This window comes from Aphelocoma coerulescens, chromosome 1A (assembly GCF_041296385.1).
Source record: "Aphelocoma coerulescens isolate FSJ_1873_10779 chromosome 1A, UR_Acoe_1.0, whole genome shotgun sequence".
Classification (NCBI taxonomy): Eukaryota; Metazoa; Chordata; class Aves; order Passeriformes; family Corvidae; genus Aphelocoma; species Aphelocoma coerulescens.
In genome coordinates, this window is record NC_091014.1 from 15,441,473 (window position 1) to 15,461,284 (window position 19,812).

General features: G+C 42.6%; 1 protein-coding gene across 1 annotated transcript; it reads right to left on the reverse strand.

Moving 5' to 3' along the window:
• Positions 1-1,193: 1,193 nt before the first annotated feature.
• SLC26A3 (solute carrier family 26 member 3) lies at positions 1,194-18,462 on the reverse strand. The gene is made up of 22 exons (XM_069003860.1): positions 18,386-18,462; positions 15,749-15,867; positions 15,461-15,659; positions 14,529-14,668; positions 14,313-14,423; positions 14,064-14,221; positions 13,141-13,305; positions 12,286-12,438; positions 11,455-11,537; positions 10,502-10,649; positions 10,234-10,347; positions 10,044-10,121; positions 9,539-9,634; positions 8,509-8,615; positions 8,174-8,243; positions 7,992-8,084; positions 6,477-6,572; positions 5,637-5,870; positions 3,854-3,908; positions 3,209-3,354; positions 2,371-2,436; positions 1,194-1,768 (listed from the first exon to the last, which is right to left on the reverse strand). The coding sequence occupies exons 3-22, from the start codon at positions 15,589-15,591 to the stop codon at positions 1,745-1,747; spliced, it is 2,268 nt and encodes a 755-aa protein (XP_068859961.1). The 5' UTR covers positions 15,592-15,659; positions 15,749-15,867; positions 18,386-18,462; the 3' UTR covers positions 1,194-1,744.
• Positions 18,463-19,812: the final 1,350 nt, after the last annotated feature.

Below are 19,812 nucleotides of genomic sequence, written 5' to 3' on the forward strand. Positions count from 1 at the left end.
CCTTCACCATCTTCATTGTGCTCCTTTGGATGCTCTCTAATAGTTTAGTATTTTTCTTATATTGTTGTGACCAAATAACTTTCTTGTTCTGGAAAGATCTGCTGTGTTATACTCTATGTTTTTTGGAAGACTGCATTAGAAGGGCTATTTGGCAGTGTCCTAACTGTACTTGTCTTCAGGTACTGCTGTGCTGATTATCTGGCACGTGACATGTACTTGACAGTGAATCTGCTGTGGCACACTCAAAAGAGCAGTGGGTTGGCACAGCTGCTCACCATTTGTCTGGTGTCTGCAGGAAGCAGCATCTCTGTGATCAAGGGCCACGTCTCCCATGCCAGGTCAGGCACATCATCACCCACCACAGAATCACAGCCTGTTACTCATATGCAAATGCATGAGTGTTTCCTGAAAGCTGAACTTGTCTACTTCTGTCTTCAAGCTCACCTAATTCTTTCTATATTCAAAATCTCCTCGCTTTTAATACTGACTTCCAGCTTGGTTTCATTAGCAGAGTTCATCAGATAACTCTAGATTAAAAAAAAAAAAAAAAAATATTTAACAGACTTTGTTTTTAACACCTGCATACTCTGAAGATAAAAATTGTAGTTCTGGTTTGCACAGAACACTTTCTCCTTACCTTCAGCACTTCTTCACTTCAAGTCCAAATGCACATTTCTGGTCACCCCAGCTTGACTGAAAGTCAAAACCAGGCTTTGAAAACTAAAACCTCGTGTGATTTCAGAGTACTGTTTCTTTCAGACTCCAGGAACAGTTCCATTTTCCTCTAGACTGAAGATTTTTATACCTCTAGCACTTGTTATGTGAAATTAAAAGCTCTGTCACTTTGGGCATTGGGTGTTTTTCTCTGAAAGCTGTGATACAGCTCATCTTCCAGCCTTAGACTTCCAGTAGGGGTTAGTTGATGGCAGTTGTGCAGACTGGGTTGTGCAGGGTATCAGAGTAGACTCTTCAAGCTGAAGCCCTCTGCCCATCTGTCCATAGATCCAGGCAATTCAGCCTGCCCACCTGGCAGCTCCACACCCATGGCTCCTCCGGCCAAGTTGTGGGGCCAGCATCTGTCCACAGGCTGGGTCTCTGACGATGAGCTACCCTGGTGGCGCTTGGACAAATGCAGCCATGCAGAGTCACTGAAATGGTGGTGGTTCACTATATAGGTATATACAATGGTTCACTATAAATGTGTCCTACCTTGTGCACTTTACACAAGCCCAATCCAAATCAATGAATCATGTTTTGATCTGAAAATCCTGTGTCTTCATAATTAAACACATTAGTCTCTAGGTACACTCTGTTCATGCTTGTGGTAGTAAGCTGAGAGCAAGTTTAATAATTCAATCTACTAAATATCTTACAAAGCACCAAGAAAACTTTATACAAGTTATATACATTCTGAAGATAAAATATCAGTCCTAACTATTATTCTGTGTTATTCAATACAAGATTTCAAATATTTATAGATTCTCAAGTAACTGTACAGTCTACATACTGTAGTATGAAATAAGAAAATCTGTGTGATTTTAGCCTCCATATATATACATAAATACATTTATATATACAGAGACACATTAAAACTAACAAGCCCATTCCAAAACGTGGAACATAACCATACATAGTAAATCCTTCTTAAGGTATTTAAAAGTATCCTTCTGTCTTCATACTTATCACAGTGTCCACATTCATCTGTGATGTGTTGCTGGAGGATATTATACTTAGAAAGTTAAGTCTAAAATTTTGTTTCTGTTGGAATCTGTAAGGAATAAAAAAAAAAAAATCAACATTCTGTAAGGAACAGTAAGGGTAGGTGTCATCTGGTAAATGATGTGTAAGTATTTGATCCTCTAAAGCAGACTGGGGTCTGACATTTTCTCCTTAAAGGGTTGCCCTGTGCTGGATACCACCCTACTCTCTAAGTCTGTGGTGAAGAGACTGCATGTGTCCCTTTCTTATCTCTGTCTCCAGACTCCCCTTCTGCCTGAGACATTTAGATAAACTGGACTAATGTTGACTTCTCTGCCACAGGGGCATTGTACCAGTGACTTTATCGCAGAGGAGCTGTGGTGGACGGGCGAGGAGGATACCAGGTGAGGCAGCCTGGTGAGGCAGCCTTTGCCTGCCTTCCCTCTGCTCGGTGCACACCACAAGGCTCATGAGCCGAGCCCCACTCCTCTTAACTCTCATAAGGCTTTGCCCAAGTCAAATCCCATCAATAAGCTGTCTGGATGCTTTCTGCCCTGGGCTGACACAAGAGCTCAGGGATGAATATGCTTTTGTTATCTGCCCTAGGCATTCCCAGGAGCAGCTTTTTGGGCTGCATTTTCTAGGGCTGGAGGGCCATAGCCAGAGCCTTACTGTGCACTCCCAGCTGCGCAGTCTGTTCCTGGGGATGATGACATCATCATTGCTTCTATCCTTCTCCTGCAAAGAGCACAACAAGTTGGGAGTTAGGAAATTGATTACTTCTCTTTTTCTGTTTCTCCTCTTTCACATTAAAGAAGGTTTTGCTTTTCAAACCTCTGGAACATGCCTGGGAAGTTGACATAGAAGGAAGGAAGCTCTCACTTGTCAGCCTTTTATGACCCCCACCACATCTCTGGGTCAGTGCCAAGATCTGGACCAGTTTAGCTAAGTGGGATTAGACAGTTTCCATGTGAGCTGCATTCTGGGTCTTGTACACTTAAACACATTTATTGTATGCAGGATCCTTTCTTGCTCTTGATTTAAGAACACTCCAGAAAGGCCATCACCAATCTGGCAGTAGTAATTTATCCACACTGTTTTAGCGCTCCTTTTGAGGCTGAACAGGGCTGGAAAGCCTACATGCAAGCAGCATAAAGTCTGCCTTTCAAGAGCCACTGCAGCGAATGGGTGACCACAGAGAACTGCTGGTGGAAGGGCTGGGATTTCACCCACACTGTGTTCTTCCCAAGGAGATGACTTCAACTGGAGTCCACAGCCAGGCCAGCTGCCAGTAGGAATTATTCACTCCTTTCACTAGTTTTCCATGCACCTGAACCAGGGGCCACTCTTGCTCTTCAATTTTATTGGAGACCAGCTGAGTTTTAATGACTATCTTTTTTGAAAATAGAGACAGTGTAGCACACACAGCTATAGCTGTGCAGGGCACTTTGGGAGTGTGATAATACTGGAAAGGCAGTAAAGTAATGAAAGATGAAGACTGTAGTGTTACCTCAGAAAGCTTTAATTTGGGGGAGCTGGCTATGTCCTTCTTCAGCAAAATGTGCAAAACTGCATCATGAATGGTCAGGAAAAACATGGATGGTTTAAGCTCTTCATCAAAAAATGCACTTCTTTCCAGTTTGTCCAGGAGGCCCTCTGTGAAGGAACAAAATCAAAGCACAAAGAGACCCGGAGGCCTTAAGGAAGAAATTGTGTATCCTGAGCATGCCCACTGAGTGAACATGGGAGTTGCTGGTATAATGCACTGTTTTATTTATTAGAGCAGATGGCTTCCTCTTTACAGATGTCAAGAGGATGGAACATAAATGCCCATCAGTAGTTCCCTGCTCTGTGCCAGGCAGGAGGGAATTTGAGCCCCTTTTCTTATTTAATGCCCAGGGTGGATGATAGTGGGTCCTGCAGCCCAGAGCTGTACAGCACAGCAGTGGCTATAGGTAAAAGGAGCCATCACACATGGTCCCAGCCTTTTGGGGACAGCATGGAAGGGACAACATCTCCACTCAGCAGGACCTCTTTGCTATCCAAGACTCAAAGGTAAAACTGGGTGATCCTCCACAGCCATACTCAATGATCAACAGGGGAGGCAAGGGGATAAGGCATCTGTGGAGATGCCAATGCAAAGGCAAGTACTCACCATGTGCCCCAGCAATGTAAACGTCAATATTGAGCCGGACAAATTCTTTCAAAGTCTGTTAAACCAGAGGGAGGCACCATTTAGATACTGCTGGGTTTGCTGATTACCATTATAGTGATTAGCCACAGCCAGTACACCAACCACTCTAAGATATTTAAGACCTATGATGGTAAGTGGCTCTAGATTCACACTCTATTGCACATAGAGGCAGGACAGTCACTTCACATGGCTGCAGACAGGGACAGCCAAACCTTTTGAAGAGGGGCAGAATTGAAAATGTTAAGCTCACAGAGAAGTAGGTGATATTTCATAGGTTGTATGGCTTTATTGTATCTACACAGCACATGATGAAACTAAAAAAAAATTACTTCACAATCTTCTGGGGAGATTTTTATAACTGGAAACTTGAGCAGAACCACAGTTCCCACTGTTGCAGTGGGTCTTTAGTTCCTATGGAGATGGATTTACACACCCTGTGTGTCTCTGACGGTTAACTGTAGCTGCTACTGTTTGAAAATGTTGTGCCTTTTGCTTTGTTCAATGTCATCTGGGGAAGCAACAGCAGGAGCAGAAATGGAACTCCAATGTTCCAACTCCAGCTGGGTGTTTAAAGCCATATTTCGTATCTACGTTTCTGTAAAGCTTCCCAAAATCTTAGCAGGTGAAAAAAGGGTACCACAGCCAACACTTTATTTCCAAGACAATTTATATTGATTATTTAAACAATTTCCTAAACGTTTTCTATAGAAAATGTCCATTCAAATTCACATAAACTCAAAGTTTGCCACTGGCCTTCCAGTCCATATAGGAATGCCTTTAAGAAGCAGACTAGAAACACAGAATAGAATCATATTTTGGTTGGAAGGGACCTGAGAGATCATCTGCTTCCAAACCCTGCCATGGACAGGGACACTTTACACTGGAGCAGGTTGCTCAGAGTGTCATCCAGCAGGACCCACCTGGAAAGTTCTGTCTCTCCCTTGTCTGGAGAAGTATTGAACAGTTTCAGGGATGGAGCATCCACAGCTTCTCTGGGCAACCAGTATTTCACCATCCTCACAGCAAAAGATTTCTTCTAATCTAGACCTGCCCTCCTTCAGTTTAATGCCACTGCATCTTGTCCTGTCACTGTATATACCTGTAAGAAGTCCCTCTCCATGCCTTTTTATAAGCTCCTTTTAAGTATGGAAAGGCCATATGGAGATCTCCTCATAGCCTTCTCTTTTCTAGGCTGAACAACTCCAACTCTCTCAGCCTTTCCTCACAGGAGAGATGCTCCAGCCCTCTGATCCTTTCCATGGCTCTCGTCTGGACCTGTTCTAAGATGCCCATGTCTTTCCTGTGCTAGGGACCCCACAGCTGGACACAGTACCCTGGGCGAGGTCTCATGAGAGTGGAGTAGAATCTCTCGTGAGAGTGGGGAAGAATCACCTCTCTTGACCTGCTGGTGACACTTCTTTTTATGCAGCCCAGGACATGATTGGCTCTCTCGCCTGTGAGTGCACATTGCATGGGTCAATTTTTCATCCACCAGTAGCTCCTCCTCTGCAGAACTGCTCTCAATCCATTTATTCCCCAGCCTGTATTGATACTGGGGATTGCCCTGATCCACGTGCAGCACCTTGCACTTGGCCTTGTTAAACTTCATGAAGTTCAGATGGGCCCACTCCTGTCCAGGTCCCTCTGGGCACCATTCCTTCCCTCATGTGTATCCCTCAAGTGTAACTGCATCTGTAAGTTTTTCTTTCATATGATCACTGTTTGTCTTGCAAATTGTGATTACCTTTCGGAGGACTGTCATGGCAGAAAAATCGAGGAAGGACACTGATGAGAAATCCAGAATGATGCTGTGGATGTTGACCTGGGGTACAGTGATGCCAGGGGGGAGGTCAGTGCTCCAGTTGATCCTAATGGGCAAGTCTGTCATGATGGTGGGCTGGTCCAGCTCCTCTATCTTGTTGTTGTCTAACTCTTCATCTGACTCATATGTATGGTTAGCCATGCAAATCAAGCCTTTCTGTGTTGACATAGAAGTGTCATAGTTAGTTCTCTTCTGTAAGACCCAGCCAGGGTAGTGGTACTTCCTACGCTAGGGCAAGAGTAGTGGCAATGCAAAACTGCTCTTCCCATGAGATGGAGTAGGACCCACCTGGAAAGTTCTGTCTCTCCCTTGTCTGGAGAAGTATGTAAATTATTTAATCATCATCATAATCACTTAATGATGGCTTTTTATTCCTGAAGTCTGTTGTCTGATACACTTTAATACAGTAATTTTGGAACAAGTCAATAAAAGGCATGCAGGATTTGAGCTGGGAGAAAACCAGCTTTATCCCACCATTAATGCAGAATGATATACACCTCTGTGGGATCTGAGCCTGCTATTTGTTGCCAGACGAAGCTCCAGTGGACATGTACAAGCTCTGCCCATGGTAAATCTGTAGGTCTCTAACAGTGAGAGCCATTTAAAATCTTGTTTTTTAAATGTGTTTGTGTCATGAAGTGGCAACTTGGGGAACAGTGTATCTAATTAAGAAGGGAGGCTATGAGGGCCTTCTCTGCCATGTAAAGCCAGGGACCTTGGTTGCTTAACTCCCTCCCCACCCTGGGGGGCTGCCTTACATACTGGTGTCACTTGCAGCTCTCCTTTCGTCAGCATCTTCCGAATCTTCCTCAGAGCTTTATTGCGTTTCCTCAGGACTCTCAGTGGGTTGAAGCCAACCTGCAAAACCAGAACTTTGAATAATTAAAACAAGAAATACCTCTGTGACACCGGGGGAAAGACAAAGCATCTCATGTGGTTTTTCTTTACAGTCATGACGACCATAGTTTGAATTTGATGTTGTCTACCACTTTTCACGAATTCAAACAAGGGCTCTTTCTTGGTTGGAAGGATGGCTACAGGAATGGCTACAAATGAGGCAGGGTTATTTGTACTGCTTTAGGAGACCAACATGGACAGCATTATAGCAGTGACAGTGCTTAGCACAGGCCAGTAACTCCAGCAGGCTGGCACAGTGCTGGCATGCCCTACACATCTGCATCATGTGATGGCCACCCAGGTGATCAAGATCAGAGAGCTCACGGGTTGTATCTGCTTTGTGCCGCCTGACTGCAGAGAGGGTCATCCACTCACTGTTCTTCCTGAAGAAGAAAGCCAGATTTTGTCATGTCGGCTGCATATGCCTCTTGAACCTCTGAGCTGGTTTTAACAAAATTAGATGGCAGGTAAATTAGGCTAATAATAAAATTAGGCTAAAATACTAAATTCCTGCACATCTTCTGCCTCATCCATCTAGTGCGTAGAGGAGAAGGGTATTATAAGTACCTGTATTTGTAGAGAAACAGTGGTGTGAACATCTGCACTCACAGAAAAAAAACCTTCAGGCTCTTCTGAGGTGAAAGCCAAGCACATGGAGAACCAAATGCGTCAGATTCCCTCATTCCTCTGCCAGTTTCAGTCCCTCACATGAAGAATGAACTGCTCATTATCAGTTCTTGGGGTAGTCACTGCTTATCAACTCCCCACTAAGAGCAGCGGGAAGGGGAGGTTATGGTGCCAAGTTGTGTTCGGGCATTCATTCACACGGTGAGGGCTCGGGAATCCTGGATCTCTGTGCTGTTTATGGAAAGACTGGCTGCATTCACCAGTTTGTTATGAAAGACATTAAGAACTCTTTGATAGAATGATTCCATCTGGCATTCTTCTGACTGTTGTGGTTACGTTCTTGGGACAATATGTGTCCCAAGACAAGACATTCTTTACAATGTGTGTAAATAATGTAAGTGCTAATAAAATAAAAACAAAACAAAACAAAACAAAATCAAATCAAATCAAATCAAATCAAATAATTTCCCTTTATATTATCTATGTTTGCACTACTTTCTTCTCATAATATGTATTGTTATAAGTATAAATCTGGTATAAACATTGCTATGTTTTAAGTTCAGCATGAGTCAGGCTGTTCTCAGAGGTTTGTGCATACATATTATATTACAGTAGTGGCAACAATATCTGAATAATTAATGAAAATTCACCCTTGAACTGTGGACTGACTGCATATATAGTAATTATTGGGAAACCATATTCACCTTAATGTGTCAAGCAATTCATATGTTCAGGACAGCCCCAGACACTTACAGCAGTGATGAGTTTCTCTCTGAAGAATTCAATATTAGCGAAGAAGATTGGAGAGGAGCATCTGAAAATCTTCACTCCCTCTGGCTCATAGATCTGTAAAACGAAAGAGAAGTGTCAGTAGCAATGTTTGCTGTAGAATCACATGTGAAGCAGGTGATAAAAGAAATGAGACATTTTCTTACATCAGTGTAATCCTTCCTGTTTCTGTAGATGTTACTTCTCCCAACATTGGCCAAAACAGTGCAGCTTGGACTGTGAACAAACATACACACAGTTGTTGGTGTCCCACATCGAAACTTGGAGGATGGGAAGGATCAAATAAAACAAATAAAACCATCTCAAGTGGGGTGGCAGAGTGAAGCAAGACCCACATCCAAAGATTTACACCTCTAAATTTTTCCGTACACAGTTGCTGGACAGACCAAGGCACAGACGGGGCTGTTGCCCTTCTCTGTACAGAGGGAGACAACTTATAACAGGAGGCCCTGGGATATCATTGCATTCTACAAGTACTCACATCTGGGAGCGGATCACCACCGTCAGCAGCTGGAATGCCACAGCTGTTGCTAGTCCAATGTCCAGGCCAAGAAAGACAGCAGATAAGAAAGTCACCACCCATATAACCTGTAATGAGCCAGTGGATGGCAACATTATGAGCATGTCAAGAACCTGGGTCACAAGCTCAGGGTGGGAGCAGGAACAGATCTCAGATCTGGTCCAGGATCTCCATCTGCTTTTGGAGAGGTTTTTTTTCTTGTAAAACAGGGCCAGAGTCACCACTCCAGCGCCAGGGAGTGTTTCTAGGGATGGCAATTTCTAGACAATAAAGGCTTGAAATGGGATAGGTGGTTCACTAAGTGCTCAATAAAAATCCATCAGAAATGCAAGATTAGAAGTAAATCAGAATTCTGGTAAAGCTGAGAGTTGTAAATATGCAAATATAGGTGCTGTGAATGTACACGATCGATAAATGACTAGATAATACTGAATAACTTTTAGCCACAGGGCTCAAAGCATTCTCATGGGGCAAATAACTGATATCTGGGAAAACTGAGGCCTGGCACCATTTGTGAGCCTAAATTTTCTGAGTGTTAGAGGTAACCAGTCATGCCCTCTAGCCATGAGCTTTACCATTTGGAGTAAACTCTTCAAGTCCCAGTTGTCATTTGTTTTTTGCTGTGAATCTTCCATATAACACATTGTGTGATTGTGAGAAAGTGTCCCTGAATGCTTAGTCAATGCAGTAGATATTTGGATATTTTCTGTTATTTAAGCATTTTCTGTAACTGTCTTCTCTATTTGACTTTATATAATTCACTATTTTAATAGATTTTGATGAAATGGATGAAAATGAAGTTAAGAGTGAGAATTGACTCAAAAATAAGTGAGACAAAATGGAAAACATAAGCAAGTGGTATACCAGTAAAAAAGGCATGCCACTATTGTACTTCTGTTAAGTGAAGTAAAACAGGGATTAAAAAAAAAATTGTATAGTAGATTACTTTTTCAGAGCACTTAACCTCTGATGCTTGTAAAAGTCAACTTACACAGTCATACTTGTCCTTTCTCCATAGGATGCCTACTTCCTTGAACTGCATGAGCATTCCTTTCAAGTTGCCAAGAGCCAAGGATGCAAGGACTGACTGTTAAAAAGACCAAAACACATGTTCCATGTTTAAGCAATCAAAGAAAATGTTGAACATTAGGAATTAAAAGATCATACAAATAGGGCCAAAGTGCAGCTGAAAGGCCAGGGAGCTGCTCCCAGTTTATCACTGCTACAGGAAAATCCCCAGCCGTGGTACAGTGCAGGTGTCTGACCTGAGGCTGTAAATCCCGCTTACGCAGCTGTGGTTTTTTGGTGTTTGGGTACTTAACACTTCCTTTGAGTGACCAGATGTAGTGGTCCTTTCTGGCATAACGTGGGAAGAAGAACCAAGCTTTTCAAACCCTATTTGGCTCCCACTGAAGTCTATGAACACTCACAATGACTCCTAGAGCAGCCCTGTCTCTGGGAAGCAGGAGGAAGCATTAGATGAAACCAGTGAATACCTTCTGTAATGGTGCCAGGAGAAACCCAATGGCCAAGATCACAACCAAAACAATGACAGATGAGATAATACCAGCAATCTGCATGAGAGAACAATTTCACAATGAATAGGTGCCCACAGGCATTATGGTTAGCTAGGAAAAAAGGAGCTGTCTTTCATTAAATGCCATCGTGACCTGTTGTCTTCTATACCTGTGTTTTGCCTCCTGTGCTCTCCTGCACACCTGATCTTGACAGAGCAGTGCTGGAGGCAAATCCCTTGAATGATCCACCAACTATATTACCCAGCCCAAAAGCAATGAGTTCCTGAAATAAAAATAAAAGAGATTTTTCTTAAACAGTTTTTCTTGACAGTTCTTAAACAGTTTTCTTGACAGTTATTCACAAAGCAAAGCTTTCCTAAAATGACTTCTATCCCATTGATAAATGCAATATGTTGATCTCTGTGTTATTTGCCTACCTGGTTGCCATCTAAGGGGTAGTCATGCTTGATGGAATACACTTTAGCCACGGAGAAGGCTACTGCAAACGCAACAACTGCGATGGAAATGCCGTCACCAATGCAGTTCTGGAGGATGCCTACATCAGGTGCAACAGGCGTTTGAAACCTGAGAGACAAAAAACTCTACTCCTTAAGGAGATGCCTAAGGGTCTTCTGCAGATCCTAGGGAGAATTCCTCTCTGGACTTTTTTTTCCCCTTTTCTTTCAGTGAACTGAAATCTGAAGAAAGAAGACTTGAGCAGAAATAGATGTTCCTCTGCAAACTCCACCTACTAACACCCTCGGGGCTACAGGGACCACCCCAGACTCACTCTGCTGTCCCAGTAAATGTCTTCCTCCCTATTCTTAACTTAACATGTGCCTCCTGATTCTTTATGCCAAAATTCTGGCATAGCTGGCTGAAGTCTATACATAGATATATACTCTATATGTGGATAAATAATCTTTATGAGGATATAGACCTGGAGGGGCAGATGTTGAGACCTCTGGAGGATATGCCAGTGGCCAGTCATGGGATCAGGCAGGAGAATTGTGCAGGGTCATGGTGGCTTTTCAGGGCTGGTGGTGGCTGCTGAACTGTGCATGTATTGTGAGGGAAACGGAGGAGTTCAGGAGTAAGTAGTTCAATAAAAAGGACAAACATCAACCTCCTGATCAACAGCTGTCTCAGAAAGTGAAGGACACAATTATTTCATGTCTCAGTGTATTCCTTGATGAGTAGGAGATGTGCTCTAGTGAGTAACTTTTGTGTATTGAAAATGTACCATATCATTGAGAGAAAAATGTTTATTTACCCACTGAAAGAAGATGAAGCAGATAATTTTAATCAGAAACATAGCTGAACTCATTTAACACTGCCAAACTAGAGAGAACATTTTGCTCCAGTGGTGAATTGTAAGTAAGCCACTTACCCTTCCTCTAGTTTTCCAACAACAGCTACATTAAATTTTTCTTCAAAGTTGACAAAATGGGAAACCAGTGCTGCTAAGACTGTCTGAAAGATAATAAACCACACCTCCATTAGGCACATTCAAGCAAGAGTGTGAAGAACCTATTAAATACCATTACCTTCCTTCTCCAGCCTTATCCCCACACTCTCCAGCCTTATCACTAGGGGCAGAATTATGCCCCAAGTTTTCACACCCCTTTGCTGTTCAGATGTCATTCCTGAATGACAGTATAGGTATGGGTTTACATTCATAAATTACACATTATAACAGAATATCTTACTAACAACAGAGATCATCCCACTCAGTAAACCAGGTATGTTCTAACAACGTGCTGTAATGACTCTGGGGAAAACAAGTGCTACTTGAGTCTGTATAACATCATCCAGGATTTTAGGAGTGTACTGCCCCTGTGAAGCTTCCTCCACCCCTCTGCTGCTCAGACTGGGCAAAACCTTTGCTGCTGGAGGGCAAAATAATTTTGTGCATGGCCATGGATGTCCAGGACTTCAGTGGTTGCTTGCAGGTGTGGTGCAGAGGGGCCTCAGCAGTGAGAATGCAGTTGGCTGGTGTCAGAGCCATATTTGTCCAAGGAAAAAAATTCACACCACAGATATGTTCAGTTAAGAACAGTTAAGTGGAGGTGAAACATTTCACAATAGCTCCTGAATGCTGTAAATTTTTCTTATATGTAAAATGATAACACATCATTTAATGGATAACCTGAGAAGAAATAGTTAAAACTCTGCTTCCCATGTCATAATATGGAGCAATTGCAAGATCAAAGTGACTCACCACGAGGAGTTCGATCGGGATGGGAGTTGGTAACTTTTCCTTGTATCGATCGTTCATTTCTTTTACTACAAACACGATAAGCAAGACAACCAGGGATGTGACAAGGTCAGCAATGTTTGTTTCTGTGATCTGGCTGAAAATGCTCTCCAGAGTCTGCAGAACCAGGAAGAAACATGTGGTGCTTTAGAAACAGTCGGGCCGTGGCACAGTAGCACTATCCCTTCCAGAAGAACCTGTATCTGAATGGCTCTAAGGATTGTGCTAGTTGGGATTTATTCCCTGTGGCATGATGTGGGCTGCAAGCCCCCATGAATGTTTGTGCATCTGCCAAATGATGGAAGCATCTGCAACAGACCCTTTCTGCTAACTTGTGACCCTCTTCTCCTGATTTTCCCCTGAGGGACAGTTGGAACAACAGGCATGTCCGTGATAGGATATGTGAGCAATGGCATTGCTGGGCAGGGGCCTCTCTCCACTCCTTCCTCCCTGTCCTTCTTCTCCCTTCTCATCCAACAGCACTCCCAGAGTCATATGCAAATTAAATATGTATAATATCAGTCCAGCAAAAATGAATAATTAAATCCTTAAGGCAGAGTTGAATGCTTAATTGAAATACGCCAGCAAAAAATAGTAAACATTATCTGATTAGCCCAATGGGGTGTAACTTGGTGCTTGGCAATAAATTTAAAAATTGGTCAAATACTAATAACATATCTGTCTTGTTTTTCTCTCGTTTTTCCTCCTGCCTTGCATTTTTTGTGCTGAGTTCTGTTATTATTGCCTTGTGATACACAGTCAGAAATGCATCGCAGGTACATCAATAGCATTAGCAAATAATGAACATGTGGCACTTACATAGATGATGCCAAATGGTTTATTATATCCGGGGACAGGTAGTTGAAACATGAATTTCAGTTGAGATACCAAAACATGGATAGCTGCAGCAGTTGTGAAACCACTGATTAACGATTGTGATAGATAAATAACGATGAATCCAAACCGGAAAATTCCCAGAAGCAACTGAAACACAAAAGGACCATGGGTCAGTGGGATTCATTTGCGGTTTTAAGTGATCTTTGAAAGAAAGACAATCATATTTAATGGAAGCAAAGATTTTCACCTAATCCCATGCATCCAGAGATTAAGGAATGTACTGTCATGAGACTTGCAATAAAAATTGAGATTTAGCAACAGAGGGCATAATGCTAGTCAGAGTAATAGCTTTAACTAAAGAGTAATTGTTTTAACTAAAACCCATTCTTTTTATTTCATAGCTAAAATATACATCCTTGTTTTCAGCTCCTATATTTTCATATGATACAAGTGTTTCACGAAGCACAAATATATTAGTATGTTAGGAAGGGAGGAACTATAGGAATTCATTATTAGGGAGTAAGAATAAATTGGGTTTTTTTAAAAAACAAATCCAAATATTTTACTACTGCAAGGCAGAGCGTTTACTCCCCTTGGTGCATCTCATCATTCACATTATTTTCACAGCTACTTTTTTCCTATCCAGCAGATTGTTTTATTCTGTAGGTGTAGGTTGCAGCTGTGTGGGCTGTGGGCTCAGGCCTGTGCAAAACCAAGGATATCACAGCACATGTGAGTGCCTGGTCACTGGGGGGAACAGATGTCTCCTAATCAGTGAGCCAGGGTTGGTTACATGGAAAGTGGAAGAGGATTACTTTGGTGCCTACAACAGCAGAAACGAGAAAGGAAGGTCAGGCCACCATCCATCTATTCACACAGGTGCACTCACACGTACATTCACCAACCTGAATAATCCCAGAAAGGAAGGTTACAGATGCAGCCACCATCACCCTCTCATCATTTATTGCTGAGATATTTGTGGAATTGCCATTTCCAATGCTGTCATCAGGGACCAGCCTGGTGACGACTCCTCCCACCATGAGGCTCAGGACGGGGAAGGGACCTGAGCAGCACAAGGCACTTGTTAAAAGATCTGAAGGGGCAACATGTACTTCTTCATCAGTGAGGAGGGTAAGTGGTGTGCCTGAACTTACCCACTGAGATATGTCTCGATGTGCCGAAGATAAAATAGACCAGGACAGGGAAAAATGCTGCATAGAGTCCATAGCTGGGGGGGACATTCACCAGCAAAGCAAAGGCCAGACCTGTAAAGACCAGGGAAGGTGATGTGTGTGCTGCAGGCTGAAGCCAGCAGTGCCTTGGCACCTGGCTGAGCAGGCTGTGTCAGGACACATAGTTCCCAAAGGTACCTTGCAGCACAGCCACAAGCCCTGTGTTGATGCCAGAGATGATGTCACTCAGGACCCACTCCCTGAAGCGATACGCTGGCAACCAGGAAATGACTGGAAACAAATTCAAAGCAATTTTTTTGACCCTTTGTGGGGAGCAGCTGCAAAGGCACAAGGGGACAAAATTTTGTCAGTGAGTCACAGCCTGTTTCAGAGAGGTGAGGAAAGGGGAAGGATTCAGGTTCTGGCTGCCAGAAATCAAAATCTCACCCAGACACAACCCTGATCAACCTGCACTACCATCTGTGCTTCAAGGTATATCCAGTGGCCTTCAGAGGTTCTGTCCAACCCAAATTCTCATAGAACAGCTTGGGTTGGAAAGGAACCTCTATGGCCATCTAATCCAACCCCCCACCCCAGGAAGCAGGGATGCCATCCATTGGGTCAGGTTTCTCAGAGCCTTAAACATTTCTCTGACCTTGAACATTTCCAGGGACAGGGCATCCACCACCTCTCTGGGCAACATGTGCCAATGCCTCACCACCCTCATCATAAAAAATTTCTTCCTTATATCCAGTCCAAATCAACCCTCTTTTAGTTTAAAACCATCATCCCTTGTCCTGCTGCAACAGGCCATGGAAAAAAGCCTGAGTATGTCTTTCTTATAAGACCCCTTTAAGTACTGAAAGGGTGCAGTAAGGTCTTCCTAGAGTCTGTGCTGCCAAGGGCCCAGAAATAGAGAAGCTACCTTAGATACAACTGTAGGAAGACTTCTAAGGGTAACAGCAGTCAAAATCCATTAGAAAAATCTGACATTGAATTTAGTTAATGAATTTTCACTTGCTATGTTGGAATGGGAGGTGTGCATTGTCAAGATGGAGTTCATGCCGTCCAAGAGCAGTCAGGACTGTTTCTTAGCTCTATTAAAAAAAAAAAAAAAAGTATCTCCTTACCTAAAATAGAGTTTCAGGTGATCCCAAAAGGTTTTATGGTATCTGTGCAATTTCTCATGCTCTTCATTGAATGCATTCTCCGAGTACACGGGTCTGGCTATAACATAATGGTTACCCACAGGTTCAACCATTTCTGCTGAAATGTCAGGCTAGGATGGTGACTTGTGTGTGCTCCTCTCTGCCCCAGGCACTTAAAAGCCTGAAATGAAGAACAGGGTTAGCTCTTTATGTACTGTGGGGCGAGTAGCCATAGCATAGCTGAGTGAGCTCCAAACTGAGCGTTACCACCTTTGAAGATCAAAAGAGGGATGGTTGAGACACCTGCTTCACTTTGCCAAGGTGATCTCCTGCCCTGCTCCTCCTCCCACTGCAGAGCACCGTTTCACTGGAGCATGAAGTATTTCTTTCTAAAGATGCAGCCAAAAAGTAGACAAGATGGTTTTTGAGTTAATTTATCTCTGAGTCAGTCGTGTACAACCAAAAACTTCCTCCCTCAGAGAAGATTAATTTCCTAAAGAACAAACAAGCAGATCCCAAGCAGTTTCTCTTTGTGGCACTGCTGGGAGGGCTGGGAGCTCACTGTAACCCCCACATGGGTGGAAAGGCAGAGCCCAGGCAGGGCTCAGCCATCCTCTCTTGGATTCAGAGACAAGGCTGAATAGATTGTCTTGGATTTGTGTGACAAGGGGATCAGGCTCAGTACCAAAAAAGCATGATATTGCTGCTTGTTATTTTTAAGATTTATTTCCACATCTGGACTGCTTTCCTCTGCTTCATGTTCACAAACAGTTGTTGCAATGTCTTACCTGAATACTATTTATTGCCTTGTCCCAACCCACATTTGCATGTTTGTGCTGGAGAGAAACTGTCCTGGGTCACTCCAGAAATGACCCCTGGAGCCCTCATTACACATGAGAATGAATCTGCTCATCATTCACTTCAGTCAACACCACTAGGTACTTTGCAGCAATTAATTGATGCCATCATTGTGCTGCTTATGGTGCTGTTACATTTCTCATTATGCCACACATTCTTCTCACATTAAATTCACCTAAAAACTGTAGTATCTATTAACATTTCTCTCAGTTGAAGCCACCATTAAATATTTAATACAGTACTAGTCCCAGACAGAAGCTGTGGAACTTGCTCTTCATAGCCACAGTTGGACTAGACAATCATTGCAGGATCCTTCCAACTGGAACTAATCTGTTCTATCCTATTCTATTTTCTTTTGACTCAGAGATGAGGATGTACTGCAGGAAGCAAGTAGTCTTTTGGGACACTGATAATAGGGGTTTTCTCCTTATTGTCTCTCCCCTAATGAAAATGCTCCTTGTTGCCTCAGTTCTGGCTGGTGGTCTCTTGACAGATGCCTGACCAGCACTAGTTCCTTGCCCAGGTCTATCATCTGACTCTTGCTGAAATACCCAACATGCATTTCTAATTCAGAAATTGTGAGTACTCAACATTTGGAGATATCACAGTACAGATTTTAATGTGGCACAAAGCTGTTTGCATAGTTACAAACAGATGAAAGCGTTAAATCCATGACAATTTTGGTATTAAAATGTGAATCCCATCTTGAGACTTTGCTACAGCTCAGAATTTATTATTGACCTATTTTAAGTGATTTCATTTTTGTTTCCTTGTTGTTCATTCTGTGGAAATTCATAGATGTGTGTAGAAGTCCAAACAATGTCAATGAACCTCTTAGATATTTTGTTGACATACTATTCTTTCACAAAGGATTCACTATTTTGGCAATGGGTTAAACATTTTTACTCTCTGTTTTAACATAAAAATTAGATCTGTAATATTTTCTGAAAAAATGGCAGGTAATTATTCTAGCAGGCAAATGCTCAAAATCTAAGCTTATTCAAAACACTGATCCAAAGCCAGTTAAAATCATACTCTGATCTGTAATTTTACACTACTCTCCCTCCCTCTGCTGGGATCAGAGCTCCAAAACTGAGGCTCATAAATTTCAATGAAAAAATTAGTTAATTCATTTCATTCCCTGATAAATCATGATTACTTAGATTTGCAAGGAGCTGTTTTATCTATTAAAGGTTTTAAAATTGCTCTGTTTCCTAGTCGGTGTGTCTGCCTTTTATACTTCATGTCACAAAGAGGAATATTGCTGAAAGTCCTGTGGAATAGTATTGTTCATTACACTCTAAGGCACGAGAGGTACTATTGGTACCCTTCAAAGAGTTCATAAGCCATAAAAATAGAAGTGTATGGGTCTGTACTCCAGGGCCCCCACACTGCCTCTCTAGAGTGCCTTGGGCTCCTTGGGGAACAAGACCAATTCTTCTGATGACTTCTATAATGTATCCCACTCACGAGGAACACCAGCACAGACCAAGCTTACACTGCACAGCTATTGAGTGTATTGACTTTCAGTCACTATTGACCAAGACTAGATCTGAACTGAAACCCCAGAGACAACATCCTGGTTCAGTTTTATTCCATACAGCCTCTGATCCTGTTCTCATGGCCAGCAATTAACAGCATTTCCATCTCTCATATGTAAAAAAAACTCCAACTCCACTGCTAATCCCTCAGCTCTATGAAATTTTGGAAATGCATATTTTCACGTGTGCCATTTTGTTGAGAGGATTAACAAAGGGATACTTTTTTCCTCTTTATTGATTCATCCTAAATATTGACTAAGAAGTACACAAAAATATGTAATTTTAATTGAATAATTAAATATTAACATGGTCCATCCCACTTTTCAATCTGTGTACACCCCCTCACAAATTGAACTTCTTCGCAATATAAAACATCTGAAAAGTACAAAGAAATTCCACAAAGGAAACCTTTACATTTTACAAAAAATTAAACACATGACTAGAAGCATTTCATTTACAAGCATTACTTCACATGTCCCACACCTAAAACGACAATTTAAAGTTGTACCTGGTAAATCTTCCAGGAAGCTCTTCAGAAGAGACTAGACCAAGATTTTTTGGATAAAGATATCCCTGAAATTTTCACAGGTAGTGCAGGTATCTTGTGCTCCTCTTCAGAACCTCCCTAAATACTGGCAGCATTTTAATAACTAACTTCAGTTAACTTTTACAAGAAAAGGAAGATTTCACTGTGGCCTTGACCACTGAGCCTATCCTCAGGAGGAGCGATAAGGAGTAATTTCTTAAAGTTCTTTGTGATATTGCTTAACTTTGTTTGGTGAACTGTTTCTGATTGGTCTGCAGAGCTCATATGGGAAAATAGAGATGAATAAGAAGGACTGTCTGTTGCAATCCTGTGTTGTTGCTGAGCTGAAGTGGGAAGTGGTGGACAGAGGTCAGCTATGGTATCCTTCATTTCTGAAGAAGCCTAAGCCATTGATGAGGGAGATGGGCTGCTGGGCACGCCAGGTTTGAGCAAAGCATGCCTCCCTTGACTTTCCTCCAAAGCATCTTTAATAGTCCCTAAACTGTCCTTCCAGAAGCAATTTCTGGATTCTCAGACCATTGCCAAAAATAATCTTTGCAGGGATTTCCAAAGGGCAGCTGTGACTTGGTGGAGCTGACAGCTGTGGCACCCCATGACAGACACTGGGAAGGCACAGAGCATGTGTGTGGCCACATGAGTGTGCTGGGGCATGGACATGGCACGGGTGGGTTGGACTGAACTGCAGGGTGTTCCTACTCCCCTCCACTGCCCATAGAGCAACCGGGGGGATCATCCTCCCTAGGCCAAAGTGAACCTTTGTAAACATTTCCCTGAGATACCTAAAAACACCTAAGGAGATACATGAAATAGCATTTTGAGTCCTCAGGTTGCAAGTTCAGTTCCAGGTGCCTGTGTTCATGATGGCAGTGAACCTTCAGAGCTGAGGTGCTGAGGACACCATAGCACCAAAGTGCCCTGATGAAAACCATCCTTACAACCCTTTCCTTAGGTCACACTGACACAAACACTGAGAAATGCTTAGCTGTTGAGATCCATATTATCAGGAAGACCATGGTTTGCCAGACTCCTCAGGGAACTTCTCTACTCTGACTTAACCTCTAGGGGTTTGAAGTCACAGACCCTGTCCTTGAAGAAAGTTTTCTTCATCTGGTGAAAGGTCACAGCATGAGGATGGGCACCCTTCGTGTTCTGCAGGGTCTGTCACACACATGGGTCTAGAAGGAGAAGAGATAGGAGGAGCCTGGGATTCTGTCCTCAGATGGTTTGCCCATATTTCAGTCAATAATTAGCCCAAGAAATGATGAAGCGAGCAATATCCAATATCCAATATCCAATATCCAATATCCAATATCCAATCTCACAAGGTGAGACCTGTATTAGACCATTCAGTGAGGATTTCTTTCTTGTGCTTTAGCCCCCTGAGAGTT